We start from the raw sequence: 26756 nt of genomic DNA, 5'->3' as shown, positions 1-26756 counted from the left end.
TATGTCTTTCACCTCCTTGGTTAATTTAATTTAATTAATTAATTTATTTATTTGGCTGTGTTGGGTCTTCGTTGCTGCACATGGGCTTTCTCTAGTTGCAGCAAGTAGGGGCTACTCTTCATTGCAGTGCTCAGGCTTCCCATTGCAGTGGCTTCTCTTGTTGCAGATCACAGGCTCTAGGCACGCAGGCTTCAGTAGTTATGGTGCATGGGCTCAGTAGTTGTGGCTCACGGTCTCTAGAGCACAGGCTCAGTAGTTGTGGCGCATGGGCTTAGTTGCTCCGCGGCATGTAGGATCTTCCCGGAACAGGGATTGAACCTGTGTCCCCTGCATTGGCAGGTGGATTCTTAACCACTGCACCACCAGGGAAGTCCCTGGTTAATTTTACCCCTAGGTACTTTATTCTTTTTGATGTGATTTTTAAATGTGATTGTTATCTTTGTCTTTCTGATACTTAATTATTAATGTATAGAAAAGCAACAGATTTCTGCATATTAATCTTGTATCCAGCAACTTTACTGAATTCATTTATTAATTTCAATAGTGTTTTGGTGGAAACTTTAGGATTTTCTATATATAGTAACATGTCATCTGCAAATAATGACAGTTTTATTCTTCCCTTCTAATTTGGATGCCTTTTATTTTTCTTGTCTGATCACTAGGCTAGGACTACCAATATTGTATTAAATAGAAGTGGTGAGACTGTACATCCTTGTCTTTTTCCTGATTTTAGAGGAAAACCTTTCAGCTTTTCATCATTGAGAATGATGTTAGTTGTGGGTTTGTCATAAATGGTCTTTATTACATTGCAATGTGTTCTCTCTATACCAACTTTGAGAGTTTTTTAAATCACGAATGGATGTTGAATTTTGTCAGATGTTTTTTCCATGTTTATTGAAATGATCATGTGATTTTTTATCCTTCCTTTCTTTTATGTAGTGATTGATTTGTGAATATTGAACCATGCTTGCATCCCTGGAATACATCCCACTCAATCATGGTTTATGATGCTTTTTATATATTGTTGAACTCAGTTTGCTATTATTTTGTTGCATTTATATTCATCAGAGATATTGGCCTGTGATTTTCTTTTTTAGTAGTGTTTTTGTCTGGTTTTGGTATCAGGGTAATGGTAGCTTCATAAGATGAATGTGTGAGTGTTCTGTTCTCTTCAATTTTTTGGAATAGTTTGAGAAGTGTAGTTATTAGCTCTTGTATATGCTTGATGGAATACTCCTGTTAAGTTGTCTGGACTCCTGGACTGTTGTTTTCTGGGAATTTTTTGATTACTGATTCAAATGATTTGTCTGTTCAGATGGTCTATTTCTTCCTGATTCAGTCTTGGAGGATTGTGTGTTTCTAGAAGTTTGTCCATTTCTTCTAGGTTGTCCAAACTATTGACATATAACTCTTTGAAGTATTCTTCTATGATATTTTTTATCTCTGTGATATTGGTTGTTATTTCTCCTCTTTAATTTCTTATTTTGTTTATTTGGGCCCTCTTTTTTTCTTGATGAATCTGGCTAAAGTCTTATCAATTTTGTTTATCTTTTCAAAAAAATCTCTTGGTTTCATTGATCTGTTCTATAATTTTTTGATATGTATTTTATTTAGTTTCTCTCTGATCTTTATTATTTCCTTCTTTCTGCTGATTTTGGGCTTTGTTCATTTTTCTTTTCCTTCCTAATTCCTTTAGATGAAGGATTAGGTTGTTTCTTTGAGATTTTTTTTTTTTCTTGAGGTAGGCCTGTATCACTATAAACTTCCCTCTTAGAACTGCTTTTTCTGTCACACAGATTTTAGAAGTTGTGTTCTCATTTGTCTTGAGGTATTTTCTAATTTCTTCTTTGATTTATCCATTGACAATTTTTTTTTAAATAGCATGTTGTTTAATCTCCATGTGTTTGCGTTTTTCCCATTTTTCATCTTGTAATTGATTTCTAGTTTCAACTTTTGTGGTTGTAAAAATGCTTGTTAGAATTTCTATCCTCTTAAATTTATTGAAACTTGTCTTGTGGCCTAGCATGTGATCTATCCTGGAGAATGATATATGTGCACTTGAAAAAAATGTGTATTCTGCTGTTTTAGGGTGAAATGTCCTATACTTATCAGTGAAGTCCAACTGGTCTAATATGTTATTTAAGACTACTGTTTCCTTATTGATTTTTTTGTCTAGATGATCTGTCCATTGATGTAAATGTGTGTTAAAGTCTCCTATTATTGTATTGTAATTTATTTTCAATTTCTCCCACTATGTCTGTTAATATTTTCTTTATATATTTAAGTGCTCCTCTATTAGGTGCATATGTGTTAATGAATTTTATATCCTCTTTTCGTATTGGTCTCTTTATCATTATAGAATGCCCTTCTTTGTCTTTCTTTACAGACTTTGTTTTAAAGTCTGTTTTGTCTGATATGAACATTGCTACCACAGCTTTCTGGTCATTTCTATTTGCATGAAACATCTTTTTCCATCCCCTCACTTTCATTCTGGTGTGTTTTAGCTCCAAAATGAGTCTTTTGTAAGCAGAAAAATAGATGGGTCTTGTGTTTCTTTTATCCAGTCAGCCACCCGACATCTTTTGATTGGCGCATTTAGTACATTGACATTTAAAGAAATTATTGGTAGGTACAGACTTTCTGCCATTTTCTTACTTGTTTTCAGGATGTTTTTGTAGTTCTCTGTTCTTTTCTTCTTCTTTTAGATTCTTCCCTTGTGGTTTGATGCTTTTCTTTAGTGGTAAGCTTGTGATCCTTTTCTCTTGTTTTTGTGTATCTATTGTAGATTTTTGATATGTAGTTACAATGTGATTCATATATGTTGCCCTATGACTATATCTACTTGTTTTTAAAAGGTAGTCATTTAAGTTCAAACACATTCTAAAAGGTCTACAGTTTTTACTTCACTGCCCCACATTTGTTTTTGATGTTGCATTTTACACCTTCATGTTTATCCCTTAACTGTTTATTGTAATTATCATTGATTTACAATGTTTTGTCTTTTAATATTCATTCTTGCTTATTTAAGTGGTTGATCCAGAGCCTTCACTACATATTTGCCTTTATTAGTGGGATTTTTCCATTCCCATAGATTCTTACTTCTTATTGTATTTTCTTTTCCACTTAGAGAAAACCCTTTAACTTTTTTAGGGGCTGTTTAGTATTGATGAACTCTTTTAAGTTTTTGTTTGAGAAGTTATTTATCTCTACTTCAATTCTGAATGATAATCTTGCTGGGTAAAGTATCCTATTTTATAGGTTTTTCCCTTTTAACACTTTAAATATATCATGCCACTCCCTTCTGGCCTGCAGATTTCTGAAGGTTATGTGGTTCTTTGTTTTTCCGTTGCTGCCTTTAGAATTCTCTCTTTAACTTTTGCCATTTTAATTACAACATGTCTTGATATGGATCTATTTGGATTCATCTTGTATGGGGCTCTCTGTGCATCCTGTACCTGGATATCTGTTTCCTTCTTCAGGTTCAGGAAATTTTCAGCCATAATTTTATTAAATACATTTTTGATCACTTTATCTCTCTCTTCTTTTTCTGGGGTCCCTATAATGCAAATGTTAGTGTACTTGATGTTACTCCAGAGGTCCCTTAAACTGTTCGCATTTTTTAATTTGTTTTTCTTTTTGCTGTTCTGATTGGCTGATTTCTATTATTTCATCTTCCATATTATGTGCTCTTCTGTATCACCTCATTGCTTTTTAATTGCTTCTAGTTTGTTTTTTATTTCAGTTATTGTTTTCTTCAGTTCTGACTGGTTCTCTTTTATATTTTCTAGTTTCTTAAAATACTCACTGTGTTCATCTATTCTTTTCCCTGTTCAGTTAGCATTCTTACTACTAATGCTTGGAACTCCTTATCTGGTAAATTATTTATCTCAGGTTTTAGTTTTTTCTGTTTTTCTTTTGTTTCTTGTTCTTTCACTTGAAACATATTTTTCTGTTTTCTCATTTGCTTAACTTTCTGTCTCTTTGAAATTAAGTGAAACAGTTACCTGTCCATCTTGAAGGGGTGTCCTTGTGTGGGAGCATCCATATACAATCTGCATGTGTCCAGTGGCTTTTGTGGAATGGCTGTATCTGAAGTGAGCATCACATCTTCCCCCAGGGTGTGCTGGCAGCTATCACCTTGGTGGGAGGTGGGGTTGGAGATGAAGGATTTAGTGCCAGAGCCAGGTGTGACCTGGGTCTTTCTTTCTGCTCAGTAGCCAACACCACTCTGTTGAGGGTAGAGTCAGGTCCCAAGTTGCTGGAGCAGAAGCCCTGAGGGTCAGGTCTGAGCTGGGTCCACTCCCTCTAAGTGTGTTGTCTCCCTGTTCTCAGCATTCGCACTTTCTCACCTGAGGGGAGCAGCACAAGAGGGCCTGGAGCAAGCACCTAGTATGGGGAAAGGCACATGCTGGGGAAGTCCTGGCATACCAGTCAGTTTTCTGGGCTGCTTCTGATCTGCCACCCCCATGAACACAAGTAATGGCTGCCCTCACCCTGTTCAAGGGCCATGTTAGAATCTAGCTAGCTCTGTTCCCCACACCTGCATGCTATCCTCAGTACCAGCAGCCTTCACCCTAGTGTGGAGCTGCAGTGAGGATCAAGAGGGTCTGGAGTGGTGCTCAGCGTGGGCTGAGGCATGCACTTGGGTTGTTGTGAGAAACCAGCCAGAGTCCCTGGGCAGTTTTAATCTACTTCCTCTGCCTTTCTTCAGGAGTAAGCAAGTATGTATGTTTGCTCTTCTTTAGCAAAGTCTAGTTTTCTTATAGCCCAGTTGTTAGTCCCCCTGTTCTTCAAACCAGCTAACAGGACTTGTCTTCCAGGTGTTGGACCCCAGGCCTAGGGCCCCTAATATGCGGTTTGAACTGCTACCTTCCCAAGGAGGATCTCTGAGCCTGTGTAATCTCCCTCCTCTTCTGTGCCCCTCCAAGTTCCTGACCTGCTTGTTTCTATTGCCTTCCTGCCCAACTCCATGTGGATCTTTCTTACAACCTTGTTTGTATAAGAGTCCTGCTATCTCCAGTTTGTTTCAGTGAGAACTCTTCCCCGTGTAGATGTTATTTTTGATGTATTCATGGGAGTAGGTGAACTCTGTGTTCTCCTGTTCTGCCATGTTGATCTCCTCCATCACCTTTAACTTTTGGCTCTGCATTTTTGGACTGATTATTTTTCTGTGGTAAGTGTCCAGACACATTTACTTTACTTACAGATATCCAATTGACTCCAGCTCCATCTGTTGAAAAGTTTATCTTTATTCCACTGTAACATCACCTTTATCATAAATTCTAGGCAAATTTTAAAGTTGAAAACCATTTTAAAAAAATGACATGATGTGCAATTAGTGCCCACTATGAACATTCACATTTTAAATGACTTTTTCTTCTTTTAGAGTTGTTGAAATAGTTTAAAATATTTTATTAACTTATTTATTCTTATTCATTTAATTATTCAACTCAGTGAGAAGCGGTATAATAAAATGGTTTCTGTCTCTGTCCCCCCTCATTGTGCTTTGTGATGATACCTCCTTGGTGATCTGCTGATTTTTTTTTTTTTTTTTTTTTTTTTTTTTTTGCGGTACGCGAGCCTCTCACTGTTGTGGCCTCTCCCGTTGTGGAGCACAGGCTCCGGACACGCAGGCTCAGCGGCCATGGCTCACAGGCCTAGCTGCTCTGTGGCATGTGGAATCTTCCCGGACCAGGGCACGAACCCATGTCCCCTGCATCGGCAGGCGGACTCTCAACCACTGTGCCACCAGGGAAGCCCTGATCTGCTAGTTTTTGTTAAGCTTTCTTGCCATGTGCAGATGACAAACATAAAAAAAAATAGATTTAAACTAAATGATGTGCCTCTGCCCATAGCTATCTCTCCTCACTATAATTGTAATATACTCATCAGTAGACCTCCTACATATGCAGAGAAGTTTCCTTTCCCAAGTAACCTTAAAATATATTTATTTTACATGTAAGAAAATTGTAGTGAAATGAAGTGACTTGTCACACTACAAGTTAGAGAGACAGCCTAGAATTTAAACCCAGAAATTTGAAGTCTTATTTCCTTAGATATTTTATTTTTATTTAAATATAGAAGTGTGTACATGTCAATCCCAAACTCCCAATTTATCCTTAGAGATTCTTACTTTTAAAAAACAAAGGAAAGAAGAGAAAAATCTGAATCACCTAATTATTTTGAAAACGTGTCAATTCAACAAAAATATTGCTCCTTTTCTCTTTCCCATAACATTGGGTGTCTGAATTTTGTGCTTGAGTTAATGGAAGCTCCACTACCAGTCTCCTAAGGACCCCTACTATGGTCTGAATATTTGTGTCCCCCCAAAATTTGTATGTTGAAAACCTCAAAAATGATTATATCAGGAGGTGGGGCCTTTGGGAGGTCCTTAAGTCATGGGGGCAGAGCCTTCATGAATGGGATTAGTGTTCTCATTAAAGAGAGATCCCCAGCCATGGCAAGAAGGCGCTGGCTATGAACCAGGGAAAGAGCCATCACTAAAACATGATCATGCTGATGACTTGATCTCAGATTTCCAGCCTTCAGAACTGTGAGAAATAAATTTCTGTTGTTCATAAGCTACCCAGTCTGTGGTATATTATAGCAGCTGAATAGACTAAGACAGTACCTAAACTCCTGCTTTGTCACCAAGGACCCAGGGAAGTGATAATAGAAAATGGTAACAAAAGGTCCTGCCTGTGTGGTTTCTTGCTGATATCCAGACTGTAATGACTCTAAGCTACCATTCACTCTGCAGATTTTGCAAAATTATAAAACAATTTGTGAGGAAAAACAAATTTCTCTCTTAAGGTATACATATGTAATAGCACATTTCTAGTCTCTGTGCATTTTATAGTCTTTATGTATGTTTCTTTATCTTTTAGTTGGACTTTATACAAATAAAAAATACAAATTAAATCTAACTGATAGCCATTCCAGATTTTTTTAAATCTGGAAATCAGTATCTAATGTAGCCACACATTTCCTCTTTTTGAAAATGGAAACATTTGTTCCTTTATGGGTGTCCCACACTTCTCCTTTCCTGCAAAATTAAAATAAAATATTTCTGGCAGTGACTCTGAGATCACATTTGTACATTTCTACAGCTTCCTAGAATATAAATCTTCAGAGTCTTGAGACTTGGATTAATTTAACTAGGGACTGCCTCAGATAATTTATATACTGTCTCAAGCAGCAATATCTTTTTTATATTGTTCTAGCTGTTTTAGTTCAAAGATACTTTTCTTTGCCTGAAAAAAATGCAATCTGAAGAATATGTGGTTATTCTTCCTTTCATTTGTAATAATACCATTTTAACTAAGGAGTAAGTCTATTCTTACCTCTTTACAAATAACTTTAGAAGGCTATGCATTGTTTTCTACTGAAATAGGATGGTTTACTGGTGACAAGGAGACATGAATGCAAATTCTAATTTTGTTTCATTCATTGATTTGGGCAAGTTTCTTAAAGTCTAGAAGCTTTCTTTTCTTTATTCCTAATTCTGAAAAAAATATGTATCATACAGGGTTTGTGATAGGGACTTAAAGGCTATGAGATGTAAATGTAAAACATTTAGCAGAGTGTTTGGCATATATATGATTGTTAATTTCATTGAGTCACAGTACTTTGTTTTCAGATGGTCATTATCAGAGAGTGGGTAAGAGTGCTTGTGTAAAATTTGTGACTCTGGGAAGTGGCTCTGAACTAGAGTTAGGAGTGTAAAATTTTTATCAAGGAGGGCAAAAGCCTTCAGACTTCAATCCATATCTGTCTTCTGAGAACAGAAAAAAGAGTCTCACGCTGAGATAGAGATCTGTCAAATTTTTATCTGGCCAAAGGGGCTTTAGAGCATAATTACCCACTAGAGGAGACTCACAATGGGCAGAAATACCAAACCCTAGTCCCTCTGCTCCACTCATCAGGCAGGAAGCTGCAGAAAGCCCAGGAAGAGTGTAGTCTTTGTTTACAAATTCAGACATTGTAATTAGACATTGTCAGTCAACTGCATTTCTTGCAGCCAGATAGCAAACTCTTTCTTGAAGGGGGATCCAAGCAGTATCTCTCATGTTGCCCTGTAGGGTTGTGGAGCAAGACTTACTGTGCTCATTCCAATCTGACTCCTCCACCTGCTAACTGGTAGATTGTAAGGCAGGTACTTAACCTCTTTGTCCTTGGCTTCCTCATCTGTAAAATGAGAAAAATAACAGTAGCTAACATAGGGTTATTGTGCAGGTTAAGTTAAATAATGCATATAAAGTACTTAGCATCTGAAACATAGCAGAGACTCAATAAATAGTTACCACTATTATTGGCATATTCTTACATATTTTGCCTCTTTCTTGGTTTTATTCTTGCCTATATAACTCCTTCTTGCATCTTTGGTATATATTCTTTTCTCAAAAAAACAAAAGAACAAAAAAAAATATGCTTTGCTGTGAACCTAAAACTGCTCTAAAAGTAGTCTTTAAAAACTGTTCATGGGTATTTCTCATTGCTTATATTCCCTTCCTTGCTCTTATTCCCCATTGTTCATTGTTGTCACTGCAGGTAATTGCACTTATTTAATTCAATAATCCCACTTAGTATAGGTAAGAAAGGAGTCTACAGGAGATTTTCATGTCAAAACCTTGCAGATTCAATGTATTTGTGCCACAACATGAACAAAATAAGCTTCTCTGAGGGCAAATCATAAGCACTCTGGGCTATATCCTCCCCAGATAAAAGGGAGCTATTTTATATCCATCAAAGTGCAAATAAGGTTTAGTTTAGTGGACCAGAAAAATATTACCTGTTTTGACATAAATACAACAGAACAATTCCAAAGAAATCCAATTTTGAACAGCACTGCATGCAGGGATTAGAAAGTTTCAGAAGATTTGGGTGTTCTGAATGCTTTTTGTTGTTTGAGATGCTCTCCTAAGATTAGCGGAGCATTAATGTGATGAACCAGCCTTATCCTTGTGCTCTTTCCATTTCTTCAAAAATGAAAATTTAATAACTATCCATTATATTCAGAGTCTCACCCATTCCAAGAATCTGAATTTTTTTAGATGTATCGTCTTTTGAAGAAAATACTCCTTTGGAGCAATGGCAAGGCTACCACTAGTATTTACATGTAAAGACAGAAACCATGAACTATTAAACTATGATTGTAGAAAAGAAATTGGATTGTTTTGATCAACTTGAGAGTCATGATTTTTCTTTTTAAAAATGTCATTTCTTTTACATCATTTAATAATGACACATAGAAGATATAAGTGATTAATCTCAGTCCTATTTTCATGACACTTCAATCATCTTTCTTTGAACATTGCCCTAACAGTCATTTATTCACTCAGTAAGTATGTACTGAGCAGCTATTTTGTGGCTGACCTACTTCTAGGTACCATGGTACAGAAGTGAACAGTTGAAATGACATTCACTCTCCCACTTAAAATTCTCCCTTATAATTAGAGTAGAATTCTTCCATTGCCTACAAGGCCAAATCAGCACTTCAGCCTCTGCCTGTGTCTACGAGTTTAAGTTGTAGAAGATCCTCTGAGCTTACTTTGCTGCAGACACAGTGTTCTATAGTTCTTATCTTGGTTTTTGAACATCTCAAGCTTTTTCCTACCCTAGGACATTTGCACTAGCTGTTGCCTCTACATGGTATGCCTTTCCTACATATCTTATAGTTTCTTCTCATTATTTAGATCCCACCTCAAAGGGTGACCTCACAAAGTCTCTGGCCTAAAATAGCTTCCAACTCTACTCTCCAATCCATGTTTATCACTTAACACTGTTTTATTTCTTATCTAAAATAATCATTATTGGAAATTATATTAATTGTTTTTAACTATCCATTGACTTTTTTGCAGTGTGCATAGCTTTTTGATTTTATGACTCCATTTGACACCCACCTCCCTTACTTTTATGCCCTATCTCCAGGATCCCATGATGTGTTTCTGGATCACTTTTTTCTTAGTTCTATCATAGCACTGAGTACTCTCTGTGTTGTAATGATCATTGTATTTGACTGCCCCTAGCACTGACATGCAGACTGTTTGAGGGTAGGAACTACAGTTTCATATTCACAGTTGTAGGCCCTGAAGCAATGCAGAGTAGGCAGTGATTTCTCAAAAAATATTTATTGAGCAAATTAATGAATTAATATAAAATTTTATGTAATATTTACCACTTAATTACTATATGTTGTTTCACATAAGTGAGCAGAAAAAGGCATAAACTTAAACTCCCTTTTCAAAAAACTCTTACATTTCTACTCTAAAACTATTATAATCATATATTTTTACAGCCACTTGTGATTTCTATGGTATTGAATATCCTTCTCATTAGAGGTCTATAGATAGGAAGCAAGTAGGAAGAACTAAGAAAGTTTGGGGTACTTTCATTTGGAACTTATGTTCTAGTTCACATCATTCCCTTAAATTGATTGTAGAGAAGACTTCTGACATTTCATAGGAAGGAACTCATTTACACAGATAAATGAGAGGATGGATGAAGGTTTATGTACTAATTTTTAAATTATTATTTGTATGTTCACCTTATTTCTACAACCATTTTAATATATAAATGCCTTTGGTTAGCAAAAAGCAGATTGAATTTCTTCCAACAATAACAGCATTGTTGGAATTTCTTCCAACATTGATTATAGCTCTTCAGTATCATGAAGCCCAATTGTTTATTAAGTTTTCAAGGAAATGATATATACTTGCTACTTACTACACCATAATAGATAATTCTTCTTATTCAGATAGACTTATGGAATAGATGTTAGATTAGAAAAACAGAATATTTGAAGACCTAATTATATGGAGAGAACAAAACATAAATCTCTTTGATATGGTTATTTTCATCAGAATTTTGTTTCCAAATGGAATTTAACTTCTCAAATATTTATAAGAAAACAGAATAAAATTAATCATCAATTAATATAGCTACACCCTGTGCCAATGGAGTAATTTCATCATATATCACTAGAATTAGCCAGAATAAAGGCACCATTGCTTGACTCATTACCTTGACATTGTACAAAAATAATAATAATGATAATTCAGCCTTTATATTTAAATATTCTTCCATATGTGGTTAAAATATATATCAGTAATATGAACGTCAGAAATGATATTAAATAAACCATTAAACTGGGCAAAATATTAAGAAAAACACATTACATTCTCCAATATTAGAAAATATTGGATCTAAGGTCATGTTTTTAAGAAATATTAAACTAATTCATCATAGAAGAACAACTTTATTTTGTTTCAGAATGTCACTTTATACAGCAAATTCTTTGTTTTAAAATTATGTCCTTAAGAGTGCAGTAATTTTTATGCTCTGGAAAGGATATGAATTGCCATTGTTTTTTTTTTTTACTGAAGCAGTCCAGGCAGTTTGAACTGAAATTAATGCAAGAGAGAAAAATCAGCACCATTCAACAGAAATTTCCATGTACCACAGTCTGTGGTGTTCTTTTTAGCAATCTAGGGTGAAATGAGCAGTATTTTTCTTTTTCAAATGTTCTTTCCATATTGGCCTTTGATAGTGCATGAAAAGATGTACTCCAGTGACTGGCAGCTAGACTTGCCCTGTTATTCACAGTGGTTGCACCTTGCATAGGTATATACGTCGAGGTTTTTTACACACTGAAATAGTCACAGATGTTTTGACCACATTCCTCCAGTGCATAATGTGATGCAAATCACATGCCAGTTAGTTATATATAATGCCTCAATTTGGACAGTGCTGCTTTTAAACAAAGATGAACTCAGGAACATACTGGAAAGAGGAAGAAGTGCAGCCTAGAAGAGGAAAAAGAAAGGACAGAAAAGCCCTCCAAAGGTTTATGATCATATTGGAAGAAAACAGTACCTACACTGTAACCATAATGCTTTTCCTAGCTCACATTGTTAAATTGAAGACAGTCCCTCTCTTTCTCTGTGACATGTGCATCTGCCCTATGGTGAGCTCAGTTCAGCTGATGTATCAATTTATGGTCTGAAAATGCAATAACATCTGATGGGTGAAGTGTGGCCCTAATTAGAGAAGCATGAGAGATGAAAACTGATCTCGTACTAGGTGGTTATTATTTTCACCCTTCTACAATCCTATACCCTAGATTTTAATGTAATTTTTAATAAGTATGCTATGGTCAGATCATGAAGCTAGTAAGTGACGAAGCTAGAATTTGCATCCATGGCTGTGACTCCCAAACTTGCACCCTTCTTGTTATCCTATGTTTTCTCATTAGAAACAAGTGCTTAATCTTCCTTTGAGGACATGGACACCTTCAAGTAAGCAATAAAACGGCTCTTTCTAGAATAATCAATGAGCTTTTTATTAATGAAAATACATCATACAATGTAGGGGATTCACAGTGTTCCACATTTTGGGGATGAGTATTTGATTCAAAATGAGACTTCCTCATAAGAAGTCAAAATGGAAGCTTTATTTCTCTTCTGCAGGCCACAATTTTTTTTTTAATAGTGTTGTATTCAAAAAGGAAGAGGCAGATAAATAAGGTTGATTTTAAGGGACTAAATAGTATTATAAACTCAAGTTCAGCAACAACAGAAAAACAAGAGCAATCATTGTGCTCCTTTGTGATTAGAACAGATTGTTTAATATACCTCCTCCCTTCAAAGACCTGCATTTTAAAATAATCATCTTCTATTCAGCTAGAATGGTAATATTTTACTTTTCTACTTGTGTTACTGTTATTTTAATATTGATTTTTTTCTCCTTTAGTAACTGTAACCTCAAAGTAATGATTTAAATATGGATACATTTAGACAGTACAATGTACATGATTGAGAACAGTTTAAATACCTTAATTTAAGACACATAGTGTCACCATGATTTTCATGCCACCATGATTTTCATATCAGCTCATCCTTTTGTTAGTACCGTTTTAATCTACATTTCTGGATCTGGGAAACTCAACATGTCTGATTCTGTGTGCATAATCTCAGATCCAAAGCCTTAGATATTTTTTCAGTTCATTTAATTTTTAGCTTTTGTTTGAATTCAATAATGTGATTACTGAAACAATTAGAAAATCACAATGAACAAATTTTCAAAACATAAAATTCGGGGGGAGGACCTACAAGATGGTGGAGGAGTAAGCCATGGAGATCACCTTCCTACCCACAAATACACCTACATGTGGAACAACTCCAACAGAACACCTACTGAACGCTGGTAGAAGACCTCAGACTTCCCAAAAGGCAAGAAACTCCCCATGTACCTGGGTAGGGCAAAAGAAAAAAAAAGACAAAAGAATAGGGATGGGACTTGGACTCCTGGGAGAGAGCTGTGAAGAAGGAAAAGTTTCCACACACTAGGAAGCCCCTTCCCTGGCAGAGATGGGAGTGACAGGAGGGAAGCTTTGGAGCCATGGAGGAGAGCATAGCAATAGGGCTGCTGAGGGCAAAGTGGAGAGTTTCCCGCACAGAGGATCGGTGCAGACCGGCACTCACCACCCTGAGAGGTTCGTCTGCTCACCTGCCAGGGCCGGTGGGAGCTGAGAGCTGAGGCTCGGGCTTCGGAGGTCAGACCCCAGGGAGAGGACTGGGGTTGGCTGCATAAACACAGACTGAAGGGAGCTAGTGTGCCACAGCTACCTGGGAGGGAATCCAAGAAAGAGTCTGGAACTGCAAAAGAGGTAAAAGACCACTTTTTGGGGGTGCATGAGGAGAGGGGATTCAGAGCACTGCCTAAACAAGCTTCAGAGATGGCGCAAGCCTTGGCTATGAATGCAGACACCAGGGAACAGCATAAAATGTTAAGACTGCTATTGCAGCCACCAAGAAGCCTGTGTGCAAGCACAGGTCAGTATCCACACCTCCCCTCCCACTGCCAGGGTCCCGTGATCCACGGACAACTTCCCCAGGAGAATACACAGCACACCTCAGGCTGTTGTCACGTCATGCTGGCCTCTGCCACTGCAGGCTCGCCCTGCATCTGCACACCTCCTTCCCCCCCGCCTGAGTGAGCCAGAGCCCCCAAATTAGCCGCTCCTTTAACCCTGTCCTGTCTGGGTGCGGAACAGATGCCAGAGGGCGACCTACATGCAGAGGCAGGGCCAAAAAAAAAAAATTAATGGATTAAAAGCTCCAACAAAAACACATAGACTGGCTGAGTGGATACAAAGACAAGACCCGTATATATGCTGTCTACAAAAGACCCACTTCAGACCTAGGAACACATAGAGACTGAAAGGGGATGGAAAAAGATATTCCATGCAAATGGAAATCAAAGCTGGAGTAGCAATTCTCACATTAGACAAAATAGACTTTAAATAAAGACTATTGCAAGAGACAAAGAAGGTCTTTGTACATAATGATCAAGGGATCAATCCAAGAAGAAGATATAACAATTGAAAATATTTATGCACCCAACATAGGAGCACCTCAATATATAAGACAAATGCTAACAGCCATAAAAGGGGAAATCGACAGTAACACAGTCATATTAGGGGACGTTAACACCTCACTTTCACCAATGGACAGATCATCCAAAATGAAAATAAATAAGGAAACACAAGCTTTAAATGATGCATTAAACAAGACAGACTTAAATGATATTTATAGGGCATTCCATCCAAAAACAACAGAATACAGTTTCTCTTCAAGTGCTCATGGAACATTCTCCAGGATAGATCATATCTTGGGTCACAAATCAAGTCTTGGTAAATTTAAGAAAATTGAACTCATATCAAGTATCTTTTATGACCACAATGCTGTGAGACTAGGTATCAATTACAGGAAAAAACCTGTAAAAAATACAAACACATGGAGGATAAACAGTACACTACTTAATAACCAAGAGATCACTGAAGAAATCAAAGAGGAAATCAAAAAATACCTAGAAACAAATGACAATGAAAATACGACAACCCAAAACCTATGGGATGAGCAAAAGCAGTTCTAGGAGGGAAGTTTGTAGCAATACAATCCCACCTCAAGAAACAAGAAACATATCAAATAAACAACCTAAACTTACACCTAAAGCAATTAGAGAAAGAAGAATTAAAAGAACCCCAAAGTTAGCAGAAGGAAAGAAATCATAAAGATCAGATCAGAAATAAAAGGAATGAAATGCTACCAAAGAGAATAAGACTAAAATCTGGTTCTTTGAGAAGATAAACACAATTGATAAGCCATTAGCCAGATTCATCAAGAAAAAAAAGGGAGAAGACTCAATAGAATTAGAAATGAAATAGGAGAAGTAACAACTGCCACTGCAGAAATACAAAGGATCATGGGAGATTGCTACAAGCAACTCTATGCCAATAAAATGGACAACCTGGAAGAAATGGACAAATTCTTAGAAGAGCACAAACTTCTGAGACTGAATCAGGAAGAAATGGAAAATATAAAAAGACCAATCACAAGCACTGAAATTGAACCTGTGATAAAAAATCTTCCAACAAACAAAAGCCCAGGACCAGATGGCTTCACAGGTGAATTCTACCAAACATCTAGAGAAGAGCTAACACCTATCCTTCTCAAACTCTTCCAAAATACAGCAGAGGGAGGAACACTCCCAAATGCATTCTACAAGGCCACCATCACCCTGATACCAAAACCAGGCAAAGATGTAATAAAAAAAAAACTGTAGGCCAATATCACTGATGAATAGATGCAAAAATAGATGCATAGATGCAAAAATTTTTTGCATAGATGCAAAAATCCTCAATAAAATGCAAAAATTTTTTGCATTGATGCAAAAATCCTCAACAAAATACTAGCAAACAGAATCCAAAGCACATTAAAGGGATCATACACCATGATCAAGTGAGTTTTATCCCAGGAATGCAAGGATTCTTCCATATATGCAAATCAATCAATGGTGATACACCATATTAACAAACTGAAGGATAAAAGCCATATGATCATCTCAGTAGATGCAGAAAAACCTTTGACAAAATTCAGCACCCATTTCTGATAAAAATCCTCCAGAAAGTAGGCATAGAGGGAACTTACTTCAACATAGTAAAGGACATATATGACAAACCCACAGCCAACATCATTCTCAAGGGTGAAAAACTGAAACCATTTCCACTAAGATCAGGAACAAGACAGGGTTTTCCACTCTCACCACTATTATTCAACATAGTTTTGGAAGTTTTAGTCACAGCAATCAGAGAAGAAAAAGAAATAAAAGGAATCCAAATAGGAAAAGAAGAAGTAAAACTGTCACTGTTTGCAGATGACATGGTACTATACATACAGAATCCTAAAGATACTACCAGAAAACTATTAGAGCTAATCAATGAATTTGGTAAAGTAGTGGGGTACAAAATTAACGCACAGAAATCTCTTGTATTCCTATATACTAATGATAAAAATCTGAAAGAGAAATTAAGGAAACACTCCCATTTACCATTGCAATGAAAAGAATAAAATACCTAGGAATAAACCTACCTAAGGAGACAAAAGGCCTTTATGCAGAAAACTATAAGACACTGATGAAAGAAATTAAAAGCGATACAAACAGATGGAGAGAGATACCATGTTCTTGGATTGGAAGAATCAGTATTGTGAAAATGACTGTACTACCCAAAGCAATCTAAAGATACAGTGCAGTCCCTATCAAACTACCAATGACATTTTTCACAGAAGTAGGACAAAAAAGTTCAAATTTTGTATGGAAACACAAAAGACCCCGAATAGCCAAAGCAATCTTGACAAAGAAAAATGGAGCTGGAGGAATTAGGCTCCCAGACTTCAGACTATACCTCAAAGCTACAGTAATCAAGACAGCACGGTACTGGCACAAAAACAGAAATATACATCAATGGAACAGGATAGAAAGCCCAGAAATAAGCCCACGCATGTATGGTCACCTTATTTTTGATAAAGGAGACAAGAATATACAGTGGAGAAATGACAGCCTCTTCAATAAGTGGTGCTGGGAAAACTGGACAGCTACATGTAAAAGAATGAAATTAGAACACTCCCTAACACCATACACAAAAATAAACTCAAAATGGATTAAAGACCTAAATGTAAGGCCAGACACTATCAAACTCTTAGAGGTAAACATAGGCAGAATACTCTATGCCATGAATGACAACAAGATCCTTTTAGACCCACCTCCTAGAGAAATGGAAATAAAAACAAAAATAAAGAAATGAGACCTAATGAAACTTAAAAGCTTTTGCACAGCAAAGGAAACCATAAAGAAGATGAAAAGACAGCCCTCAGAATGGGAAAAAATATTTGCAAATGAAGCAACTGACAAAGGATTAATTTCCAAAATTTACAAGCAGCTCATGCAGCTCAATATCAAAAAAACAACCCAATCCAAAAATGGGCAGAAGACCTAAATAGACATTTCTCAAAAGAAGATATACAGATTGCCAACAAACACATGAAAGGATGCTCAACATCACTAATCACTAGAGAAATTGAAATCAAAACTACAATTAGGTATCACCTTACACCAGTCAGAATGTCCATCATCAAAAATTCTACAAACAATAAATGCTGGAGAGGGTGTGGAGAAAAGGGAACCCTCTCGCGCTGTTGGTGGGAATGTAAAGTGATACAGCCATTATGGAGAACAGTATGGAGGTTCCTTAAAGAACTAAAAATAGAACTACCATAGGACCCAGCAATCCCACTACTGGGCATATACCCGGAGAACACAATAATTCAAAAAGAGTCATGTATCACAGTCTTTATTGCAGCACTATTTACAATAGCCAGGACTGGAAGCAAGCTGTGTCCATTGACAGATGAATGGATAAAGAAGATGTGGCACATATATACACTGGAATATTACTGAGCCAAAGAAAGAAACGAAATTGAGTTATTTGTAGTCAGGTGGATGGACCTAGAGTCTGTCATACAGAGTGAAGTACGTCAGAAAGAGAAAAACAAATACTGGATGCTAACACATATATATGGAATAAGAAAATCGTTCTGAAGAACCTAGGGGCAGGACAGGAATAAAGACGCAGTCGTACAGAATGGACTTGAGGACACAGGGAGGAGGAAGGGTAAGCTGAGACAAAGTGAGAGAGTGGCATGGACGTATACACACTACCAAATGTAAAATAGTTAGTGGGAAGCAGCCACATAGCACAGGGAGATCAGCTGGTGCTTTGTGACCACTTAGTAGGTTGGGATAGGGAGGGTGGGAAGGAGACACAAGAGGGAGGGGATATGGGGATATATGTTTACGTATAGCTGATTCACTTTGTTATACAGCAGCAACTAACACAACAGTGTAAAGCAGTTATACTCCAAAAAGATGTTTAAAAAAACATAAAATTCTAAGAGTCTATAAAATCCACTGTTCCATTGACCAAATTTCAGAAGCTATCAAACTTAGACAGTTCATTTTGATCTAGTTTATTTCTTCCTCAGAGGAATATGGGAATCTTATTTTCTGCCATGAGTAGTTTTTAAAAATGTAAAAATTCCCTTTTCAAAGATGGATCATCCCCTTCCCATCCTATAATCTTTGAACTAAGTGTCACATCAGTGACAGCATGCATACCTCTTCTTGGAATCATAGCAAAAGTTACAGCTTTTTCCCCAGCACAGGTAGAACACTGGAGGTGATAATGAAGGAGAAGTGTAGAAATTTGGAAACCTTGTAAGGATCAATGAGAAATGAACATGAAATTCTTAAATTACAAATTACTATTTACATATAAAAGTTGCCATTCTTCTTCTTTTTCTTATTACTGCTGCTGCTGCTATTACTACTCCTACTCCTACTCTTACTCCTACTACTACTATTCCTACCACCACAGTTAATATTTGGATTTTGTAAAGCCTTAAACGTTCTTCTGTCCATGACAGGAGGGTTAGTAAATCGTCCTTGTGTTACAGAGATTAATACTGAATTCTGGCTCTACATTCAATATCTGTGTAATTTAGGGCAAATTATTTTAATTATCTTTGCCTCAGGTTCTTCATCTGTAAAATGGGAATAAAAATTTTATCTGAGTAAATTCCACTTCTGGTCATGATGGAGTAACTGGTACCACACTTTCCTTCCGATGTAAAGAACTAGATAAATGTGTATGAACAGCCTCCATGAGACAACTGTTTTCAGATATTAGGCAATAGCCGGAGTGGAATGGTTTGCGCTTAAAGAAGGGGAAAACCCTGCTGAGCCCTATAGTTGTCTCAGTTTTCTGCCTGGATGCGTGTTCCAGACTATGGAACAGGGGGAGGGAATCTATGTAAGGATGGCATTTTTGCTCAGTTGATGAGTTTGCAAGCAGAGATCGAGGAAGCTAAGGTAGCTGGAATTTGCAGTGTAGAACTGTAGGAGAGGGAGCAGCACAGAGTGCCAGAATTTACAGAGGGAGTTCCACTGAGTCTTTGTGAAACTGTCACATGTGATAAGATTCCGTGAGGATATGCAAAGGACAATTACTGGGACAGGACAGCTTCCAGGAACTATTCACTGAAAAATTACCACATGAAATTTTTCAAGGGTGAAATATATAGAGGTATTTTGTTGAACATTCTCAATATTCAGTAGAGAATTTACTATATAGTAGATAGTCTTTAAGCAATCTAGCCTGCATCCCTCCCTTCTTCCTTCTTGTTCCCTTTTTGTTTTCTAAAATTGGATATGGGATAAGGATAAACTTTTGCAGAAATGAAGTGGGGTTGTGACCCTCCTCTTACATGAGGAATAAATACAAAAAAGATACACCCTTACACGCACACGTACATACACAAAGGGAAAGAAACACATTTTATAAAAGCAAGAGCTCTGAATCACTTTCATACTCACTACAAAAGCTCCTACCCTTTAGCACCATGGTCTATTAATGTTCTCAACTGTGACCCCCATCAGTGCTTCTTTTCCTTGGAAGGAGAATACAGAGGACTTGAATTCAGTGTGAGAGATCAAAGTTTTCCATTAATAACCATGACCTAAACTCCAGTGATGGCACATGGAAAGGGAAGGAAATGAACTGAGAGATGCTGCAGAGGAATAAATAAAGACTGGAGAGGCAAGGATTAAAAAGAAAGAAAATGACGACATCATTAATAGGACATGGGACATGGATATAATATGCAGGGATACAAAAAGTAGGCAATAATTTGAACATGTGGAGACAAGTCTAATTTTGTATTTGCTGAATCCGAAGTGCTGGTATAGGACTGAGGTGGAGCTGTGCAGATGATCACAGCAGAAAGAGACATGTTTCATGTGAGCTACAACATGATTTTATATCTATATATATAATTTAAATATGTAGATATCTGCTTGGAGGTGCCTGTAGACACCTTAGGAAGTAATTAATGAAGAAGTCAACATTGAAGGAAGTTCAAAGTTTAGGATAAAATTGTGAGGCAAATCTAACATCTCATTTGAGTGAAATGGATGAAGAGCCAGCAAAAAAAAATGAAGAGTGGTCAGAGAGCAGTGAGATTCCCAGGATTCAGTGGGTATATTAGCTTGCTAGGGCTATGTGATACTGTGATTTATAGTAAGAAATGTGTATTTGGTCTTTGACCCATTCCTGGCACAGAGCCCCCAAAACCCTTGTAATTTCCTAAGTGGTGATAGAGATAAAGGTGTCTTTTGGTATGATAATGAGGTGACTATTGGAATACACCTAAGGAAGGGGGTTGGTTGCCAGGAGAACCAACCAAGTGATTAGAGGATTGGAACTTTCAGCTCCACCCTCTGACCTGGGGATGGGGTGGGGTGCGGGGTGCTGCTGGAGATTGAGTTTAATCATCAATGGCCAATGATTTCATGACTATTGCCTATGTAATGAACCTTCATAAAATCCCCAAAGGAGAGATTTTGGAGAGCTAGCTGCTTGGTGAACACATGGAGCTTCAGAGAGTGGCGCCTTTAGAGAGGGTATGAAAGTTCAGGCCCTCTTCCTGTACATTGCCCTCTGCATCTCTTCCATCTGGCTGTTCGTGAGTTACATCCTTTCGTAATAAACTGATGACCTAGTAAGTAAAATGTTTCTCTGAGTCCTGTGAGCCACTCCAGCAGATTAATCAAACACCAGGAGGAGGTCCCGGAAATCTCCAGTCTCTAAGTGGATCAGAAGCAACAAGCTGGGTTTGCCTCTGGCATCTGAAGTGAGGAGGGAGGCAATCTTGTAGGCCTGAGCCCTTAACCTGTAGAATATGGTGCTATCTCTGGGTAGAGAGTGTCAGAATTAAGTTGAGTCGTACACCCTGCTGGTGTCAGAGAATTGGTGGCGGTGTGGGGAAACCCCTCCACACTGCAATTGGATGCAGCATTCTTAGAATGCCATAACAAAATACATAGGCTGAGTGGCTTAAACAACAGAAACTTATTTTCTCACTGTTCTGGAGGCTGGAAGTCCAAGATCATGACGTCAGCAGGTTTGGATTCTTCTGAGGCCTCTCTCTTGGTTTGCAGGTGGCTGCCTTTTTACTGTGTCCCTCAGGGTCGTTTCTCTGGGCACAAGGATCTCTAGGGTCTCTCTGTGTGTCCTCATATCTTCTTCTTATAAGGACATTGGTTGAATTGGATTAGGACTACCCTAATAGCCTCATTTTAACTTAATCACCTCTTTAATGGTACCTATCTCCAAATATAGCCACATATTGAGGTACTTGGGGTTTAGGGCTCAATATATGAATTTTGAGGGGACACAATTTGACATAACGGGAGAAAGAAAAACATTTAAAGCAAAGCATAATGAAACATATCTACAATTAATTTTAGAGCAATCAAAGAGAAAGGGATTTTAAAACATAAGCTATGGAATTCATAAACAAAATTGTTTATTAGTGTGACAGAGCAGACTGAATGTGAAAGGTTTAAATTGAGTAGTTGAATGGGAGAAGAAGACATGTATGAAGTCATTTGAGAGTATTACAAGACTGAAAGGGATTATTATTTTCTTTTTGAGTGCAAAGGTCAGAGTGTTCTAAGTTGAGTGGGAGAAGGTGCTAATGCAAAGACAAAATAGATATGGCTGATAGAAAAATCTGTGAAGGGCATTTTAAGGAAAAGGCTTAGGAAGAAAAGGGGATAAGGAGACTTAGTTCGCAGGGTTGTTGTTTTTTTTAAGTTGTGGGGAGGAGAAATTGAGTAAGATCATGCCAGTTGGTCTCAGCATTTATTGTACAGTAGGTTGCTAGGCCATTTTCAAAAAATGAAAAGAATTTGTCCTTCTGTGACTGGCTTATTTCACTTAGCAACTTGTAGGAGGTATCTAAAATAGTCAAACACATAGATGAGAGTAGAATGGTGGTGTCGGTGGCTGGAGAGAGCCGGAAACTGGGAGTTGCTTTTAGTGGGTACAAAGTTTCAGTTTTGTAAGATGATTACTCTAGAGACCTGCTGTACAACACTGTGCCTATGGTTACAACAGTGTATTGTACACTTAAAATTTTAAGAGGGTAGATCTGGTGGTAACTGTTCTTATTACAAAAAACAAGCAGTGCAGCTCCAGCTAAGTGGTAAAGCAAATGAATGAGAAGAGGAGTGATGCGGGGAACAAAAAAGGTAAAAGTAATGCTGATGTGGAGAAGGTTAAATAGGAAGAAATGAATGGGAGGTTGAGAACAGGAAAATTGTATTCAGAGCAGCGTTGGGTGGAATGCTGGAAAAATAATAGGGATAGAATGTCCTTGTGTTTCAGAAGAAACAATGCTAATAACATTACAAATTTCAAAGATTTTATTTTTTATAAATTTATTTATTTTTGGCTGTGTTGGGTCTTCCGTTGCTGCGCACGAGCTTTCTCTAGTTGCGGCGAGCGGGGGCTACTCTTCATTTCTGTACGAGGGATTCTCATTGTGGTGGCTTCTCTTGTTGCAGAGCACAGGTTCTAGGCACGCGGGCTTCAGTAGTTGCAGCACGCAGGCTCAGTAGTTTGGGCTTGTGGGCTCTAGAGCGCAGGTTCAGTAGTTGTGGTGCAGGGGCTTAGTTGCTCTGTGGCATGTGGGATCTTCCCGGATCAGGGCTCGAACCCGTGTCCCCCAAATTGGCAGGCAGATTCTTAACCACCACGCCATCAGGGAAGCTCCCTCAAAGATTTGGTAAATAAAAGAAAGTAGATTGATTTCACTGAAAAACGAGTGAGAGAGGAACCAATATCAAGCAGCTGACATTAATAGACGTAATCACCTATTTTTTTTTCCTGTCTCTCTAGTGCCCCTGCTCACATAATAAACAATAGCAGGAACTAAGGGGTTATTTTAATTCTATAACAACGCCTCATCTTTGAATAATCTGAGTGGTTTTCATTATAAACTTTTGATGTAAATTTTAATAGGCTGAACATACACAGCCTTAGGAAAGTTAATTTGTTTCTAAGGAATCCTTTAATAGCTATTACAAAAACTAAGAAAAAAACGGACCTAAAGGAAAAGATGAAAGCTGATTTAACTATGTCTCAGAAAATGCAAGCTAACTGAAAATACAAAATGCCTCAATGCATGGAAATTGTTGTCATAAAATTAAATTATTTTAGGGGATATGCATTCAGAGAGTGGTAAATAATGCTATTCACTCATAAGAATATACTTTAAACTGGAAAAAAAATTACAGACACCTCCTATTAAGAGAGATAGCCTCTTTGTTCCTGCAATATAGACACACAAAATGATAGAAAATCACAATACAGTCAGCAAGTCTGAAAACTCACAAGGTCATGTCTACATAATGATAGTAGTAGGATCTAGGTTCAAAAATTATATTGTGCCCATGTTGCCTATTCTCACTCTATTACAAAATAATGTAACTGAAACAGATAAACAGATTTTTATCTGTGGTTTCCTGGAATTAGAAGAGTTTGGTACCTCATCACACTCACAAGTAGATAAATTCAGCAGAAACACATGTTCACTTCCACTGCACTTCAGAGGCATAAAGAGCATGTCAACCCTGATTTCTCTCTCTGTGATCTGTTTTCCCTCAGAGGCCTCTACTCCCACGAGGCAGCTGAAAGAAAGAAAACTAAATTTACCCAATTCAGTATTCTTAACTTGAGTTAATAATGTTAAACCACTCTTTAAGTAATTCATGTCTTCGGAATACAAATATTTTTTTTCCAGATTTCTATCTCTTCCCTTTCGAGAGAGGGCAATGACTTAGGCAATCTCTTGTCATCAAAAGAGATTCAGGCTGAGACCCACATGGAATCCTTTGTGTCCTCCAGGATCTTGGCTGTGTAGGGCCTTGGACTCGTCAGCTCTCTGGTCTGGTGAGGTGTGACTGACAGTATTTCGCTCCCTGTGTATCATGTGCTGGCAGCCACTGCTGAAGACTCTGGCTGCAGATATTTCTCCTGGGTCTTCACGTTCCTATCTGCAGTAGCTCCATCATGGACTTGCAGGTTTTACAAACTACCTACTTTCCCTCTTATCACATCTGCCTCCCTCACAGGGGATGCAGGGACTCCCAGAGCCTCTGACAAGTAAAGGCCTAGAGGAATGAACATGAATGTCTACCTGCCTCTGGCCACCACCTCGGAGCCACGTTTATACCACATTAGTTCCAGAGAATTTTCCCAGGGGTTTGCAGCCTCAATGACACAGTTCCCATGGAATTATGCCACTTGCCACAGTGTTTCCCAGCTCTAACCTACAAGTATGGATGTTTCTCAAAACCCTCAGCTTAAAGTTTTGGTACTGAGTGGGAATAGAAGAAAGAAGTTTTGACCCTGAAACTACTTTATCTTATCTACCTTAGGAGAATAAGACTTATGACCTAATCATCATAGGCAGATGGAATGTCTTCTCTGCAATATGAAAGGAAATCTATGGCTGGAGTCTATAAGGTTTATTTCTTCATGTACTAAAAGAATTTAGAAGATTCATATCTCTTTTAAAAAAGCTTAGATATCTAGATAATTGTTTTTCATCAAAATACTATTTTAAACATCACAAACTGAGTACAGCCATTAATTCTTTTATTCTCTTTGCATTCCTGCTATGTCAACTCTTAGTCTCCACATACAAATCCAAAGGGACACCTTGCTTCTGACAGACTAGTGAGACAATCCTGAACGCATTACAGAAAAAGAAAAAAAAAATGCCTTAAAATATGTCAAAATATTAGTTTCATTACATTGAAAAAGGAAATTGTAGGATTAGGGTGGAATTTATTTGAATTTGGAATCTATTATCTACCAATTTCTTCTGGACTTTCCACTAACTTCTTTTGAATTAAGAAAACCAAGCAAGCAGGGCTCACATCTTATCACTTCCCTATTATCTATGCATTTCTCAGGCCAAATCTGGAATTGAGTCTCTATGTAACATGAGTTTTTCTTGAGAACATGTAACTCTAGGATGATACACTAATGATACAGTGAAAATAAACAAATTTTAACACTCAGTTTTTTGATGTGCAGAAGGATTTTATTAAAGTCCATCTATTAATTGTCTACGTTTCTTTGATACTGTTCTTGTAGAAATCTAGTCTCCTTAGTTTCTCATATGTCTATATTTTCTTTATCCATCACCTTCACCCTAAATTTGGCCCTTGTAACCTATACTGGTCGTACATGTTTTTCAGTCTGTTCAGTGTGATTTCTGTATTAGTTATCAATAGCTCTATCACTTTCACCACATGCTATTTGTCAGAAGCAGATTATTAAGTCCAGCCCACACTTAAGGGGGAAGGGGAGATTAAACTCTACCTCTTGAAGGGAAGAAAATCACATAATTTGTGGTTATATTGTAAACCACAACACCTTCCTACAGGGAACTACTCTTCTGCCATAATAATGCATCTGACTTTCATAGTCCTGTCCTGGACCCAGGGGTTAACATGTGATTGGACTAAGCCAATGACCTTCATGCACTGGACAATGGTGGTCCATTCCAGGGTCGACTACTGAAGATCTTTCGCTCTTCAACCCAAGAGATACATCCACTCTTATCTGTCATAATCCCTTTATAAGTACACTCTCTGCTCTCCCGAATCTGTATATTTGTTCACCAGATTTTCTCTGCCTGAAATACATTTCTAAATTATTTCCCCATCTTAATATATCTTCTTAATCTTTGTATATAAAATCCTGATACATCTTTGAGTTCTAGCTCAAAGCCTACCTCATGTGAAAGTTTTCTATATTAAGAATATCTCGCTCCATTTTCCTATACTCTTAGCCTACCTTTTACTTCAGTCATTGCCTTAGCAACCAGCTTCACACAGGTATGACCTGATAGCACCTTCCCTTAGCTGTAACAGTTATTTTTTACTTTCTGTCCCAAGCTTCTCTGATAAAGGACATCTATGGGAACCAATCTGGCCACTTATTCATGTGTAATCTGGAAGTATTAGGGAGTTAATGTCCCAATGGACAACTATTGATCAGTGGAGAGAGGATAGCTGTTATTAAGTTCTGATCTTTTATGTCCCTCAGGCAGGCAGTTCTGGGGCACAACCTTCATGGCTCCACAAAAGGTCCAGGTAGAATCAAGCCAAGTTTTTACCAGTGGTGACCAATTCAAGAATGTAGACTGGATTTAGCTTTTCCTCCTTAACTATTTCACTCTGCCTCATCTGCCACTCCTCTTCCCTGGGATTATTTCTGCCTACTTGCAACAGTTGCAGCCTCTGTTTCCAGGTGGATACCTTGAGTATGACGTTCTCCCTGACAATCGATAGAAAACAATCACTTCTTTCTTCTCTATCAGAGTAGGCCTTTTATATTGCTCTTATTATGTCTCCTTGTACTTGTCTGTAAGCTTCTTTAAAGTGGAAACTATGTGCAATTCATCTGCATAACCGTGATGCCTACCCCAGGGTTTTCCACATCA

The 26756-nt window shown here is 37.6% G+C and overlaps 1 protein-coding gene across 1 annotated transcript in view; it reads right to left on the bottom strand.

Annotated features, from left to right (window-relative positions):
* MANEA (mannosidase endo-alpha) overlaps positions 1-26756 on the bottom strand; it is a 157651-nt gene that overhangs the window by 14379 nt on the left and 116516 nt on the right. Inside the window, exon 4 of the mRNA XM_079939387.1 lies at positions 8102-8187. Coding sequence (XP_079795513.1) covers positions 8107-8187 — 81 coding nt within the window. The 3' untranslated portion in view covers positions 8102-8106. The remainder of the gene's footprint in view (positions 1-8101; positions 8188-26756) is intronic.

This window comes from Stenella coeruleoalba (genome assembly GCF_951394435.1).
Source record: "Stenella coeruleoalba genome assembly, chromosome: 12".
In the NCBI taxonomy this organism is placed as follows: domain Eukaryota; kingdom Metazoa; phylum Chordata; class Mammalia; order Artiodactyla; family Delphinidae; genus Stenella; species Stenella coeruleoalba.
This window is presented reverse-complemented; position numbering and strand designations above follow the sequence as displayed.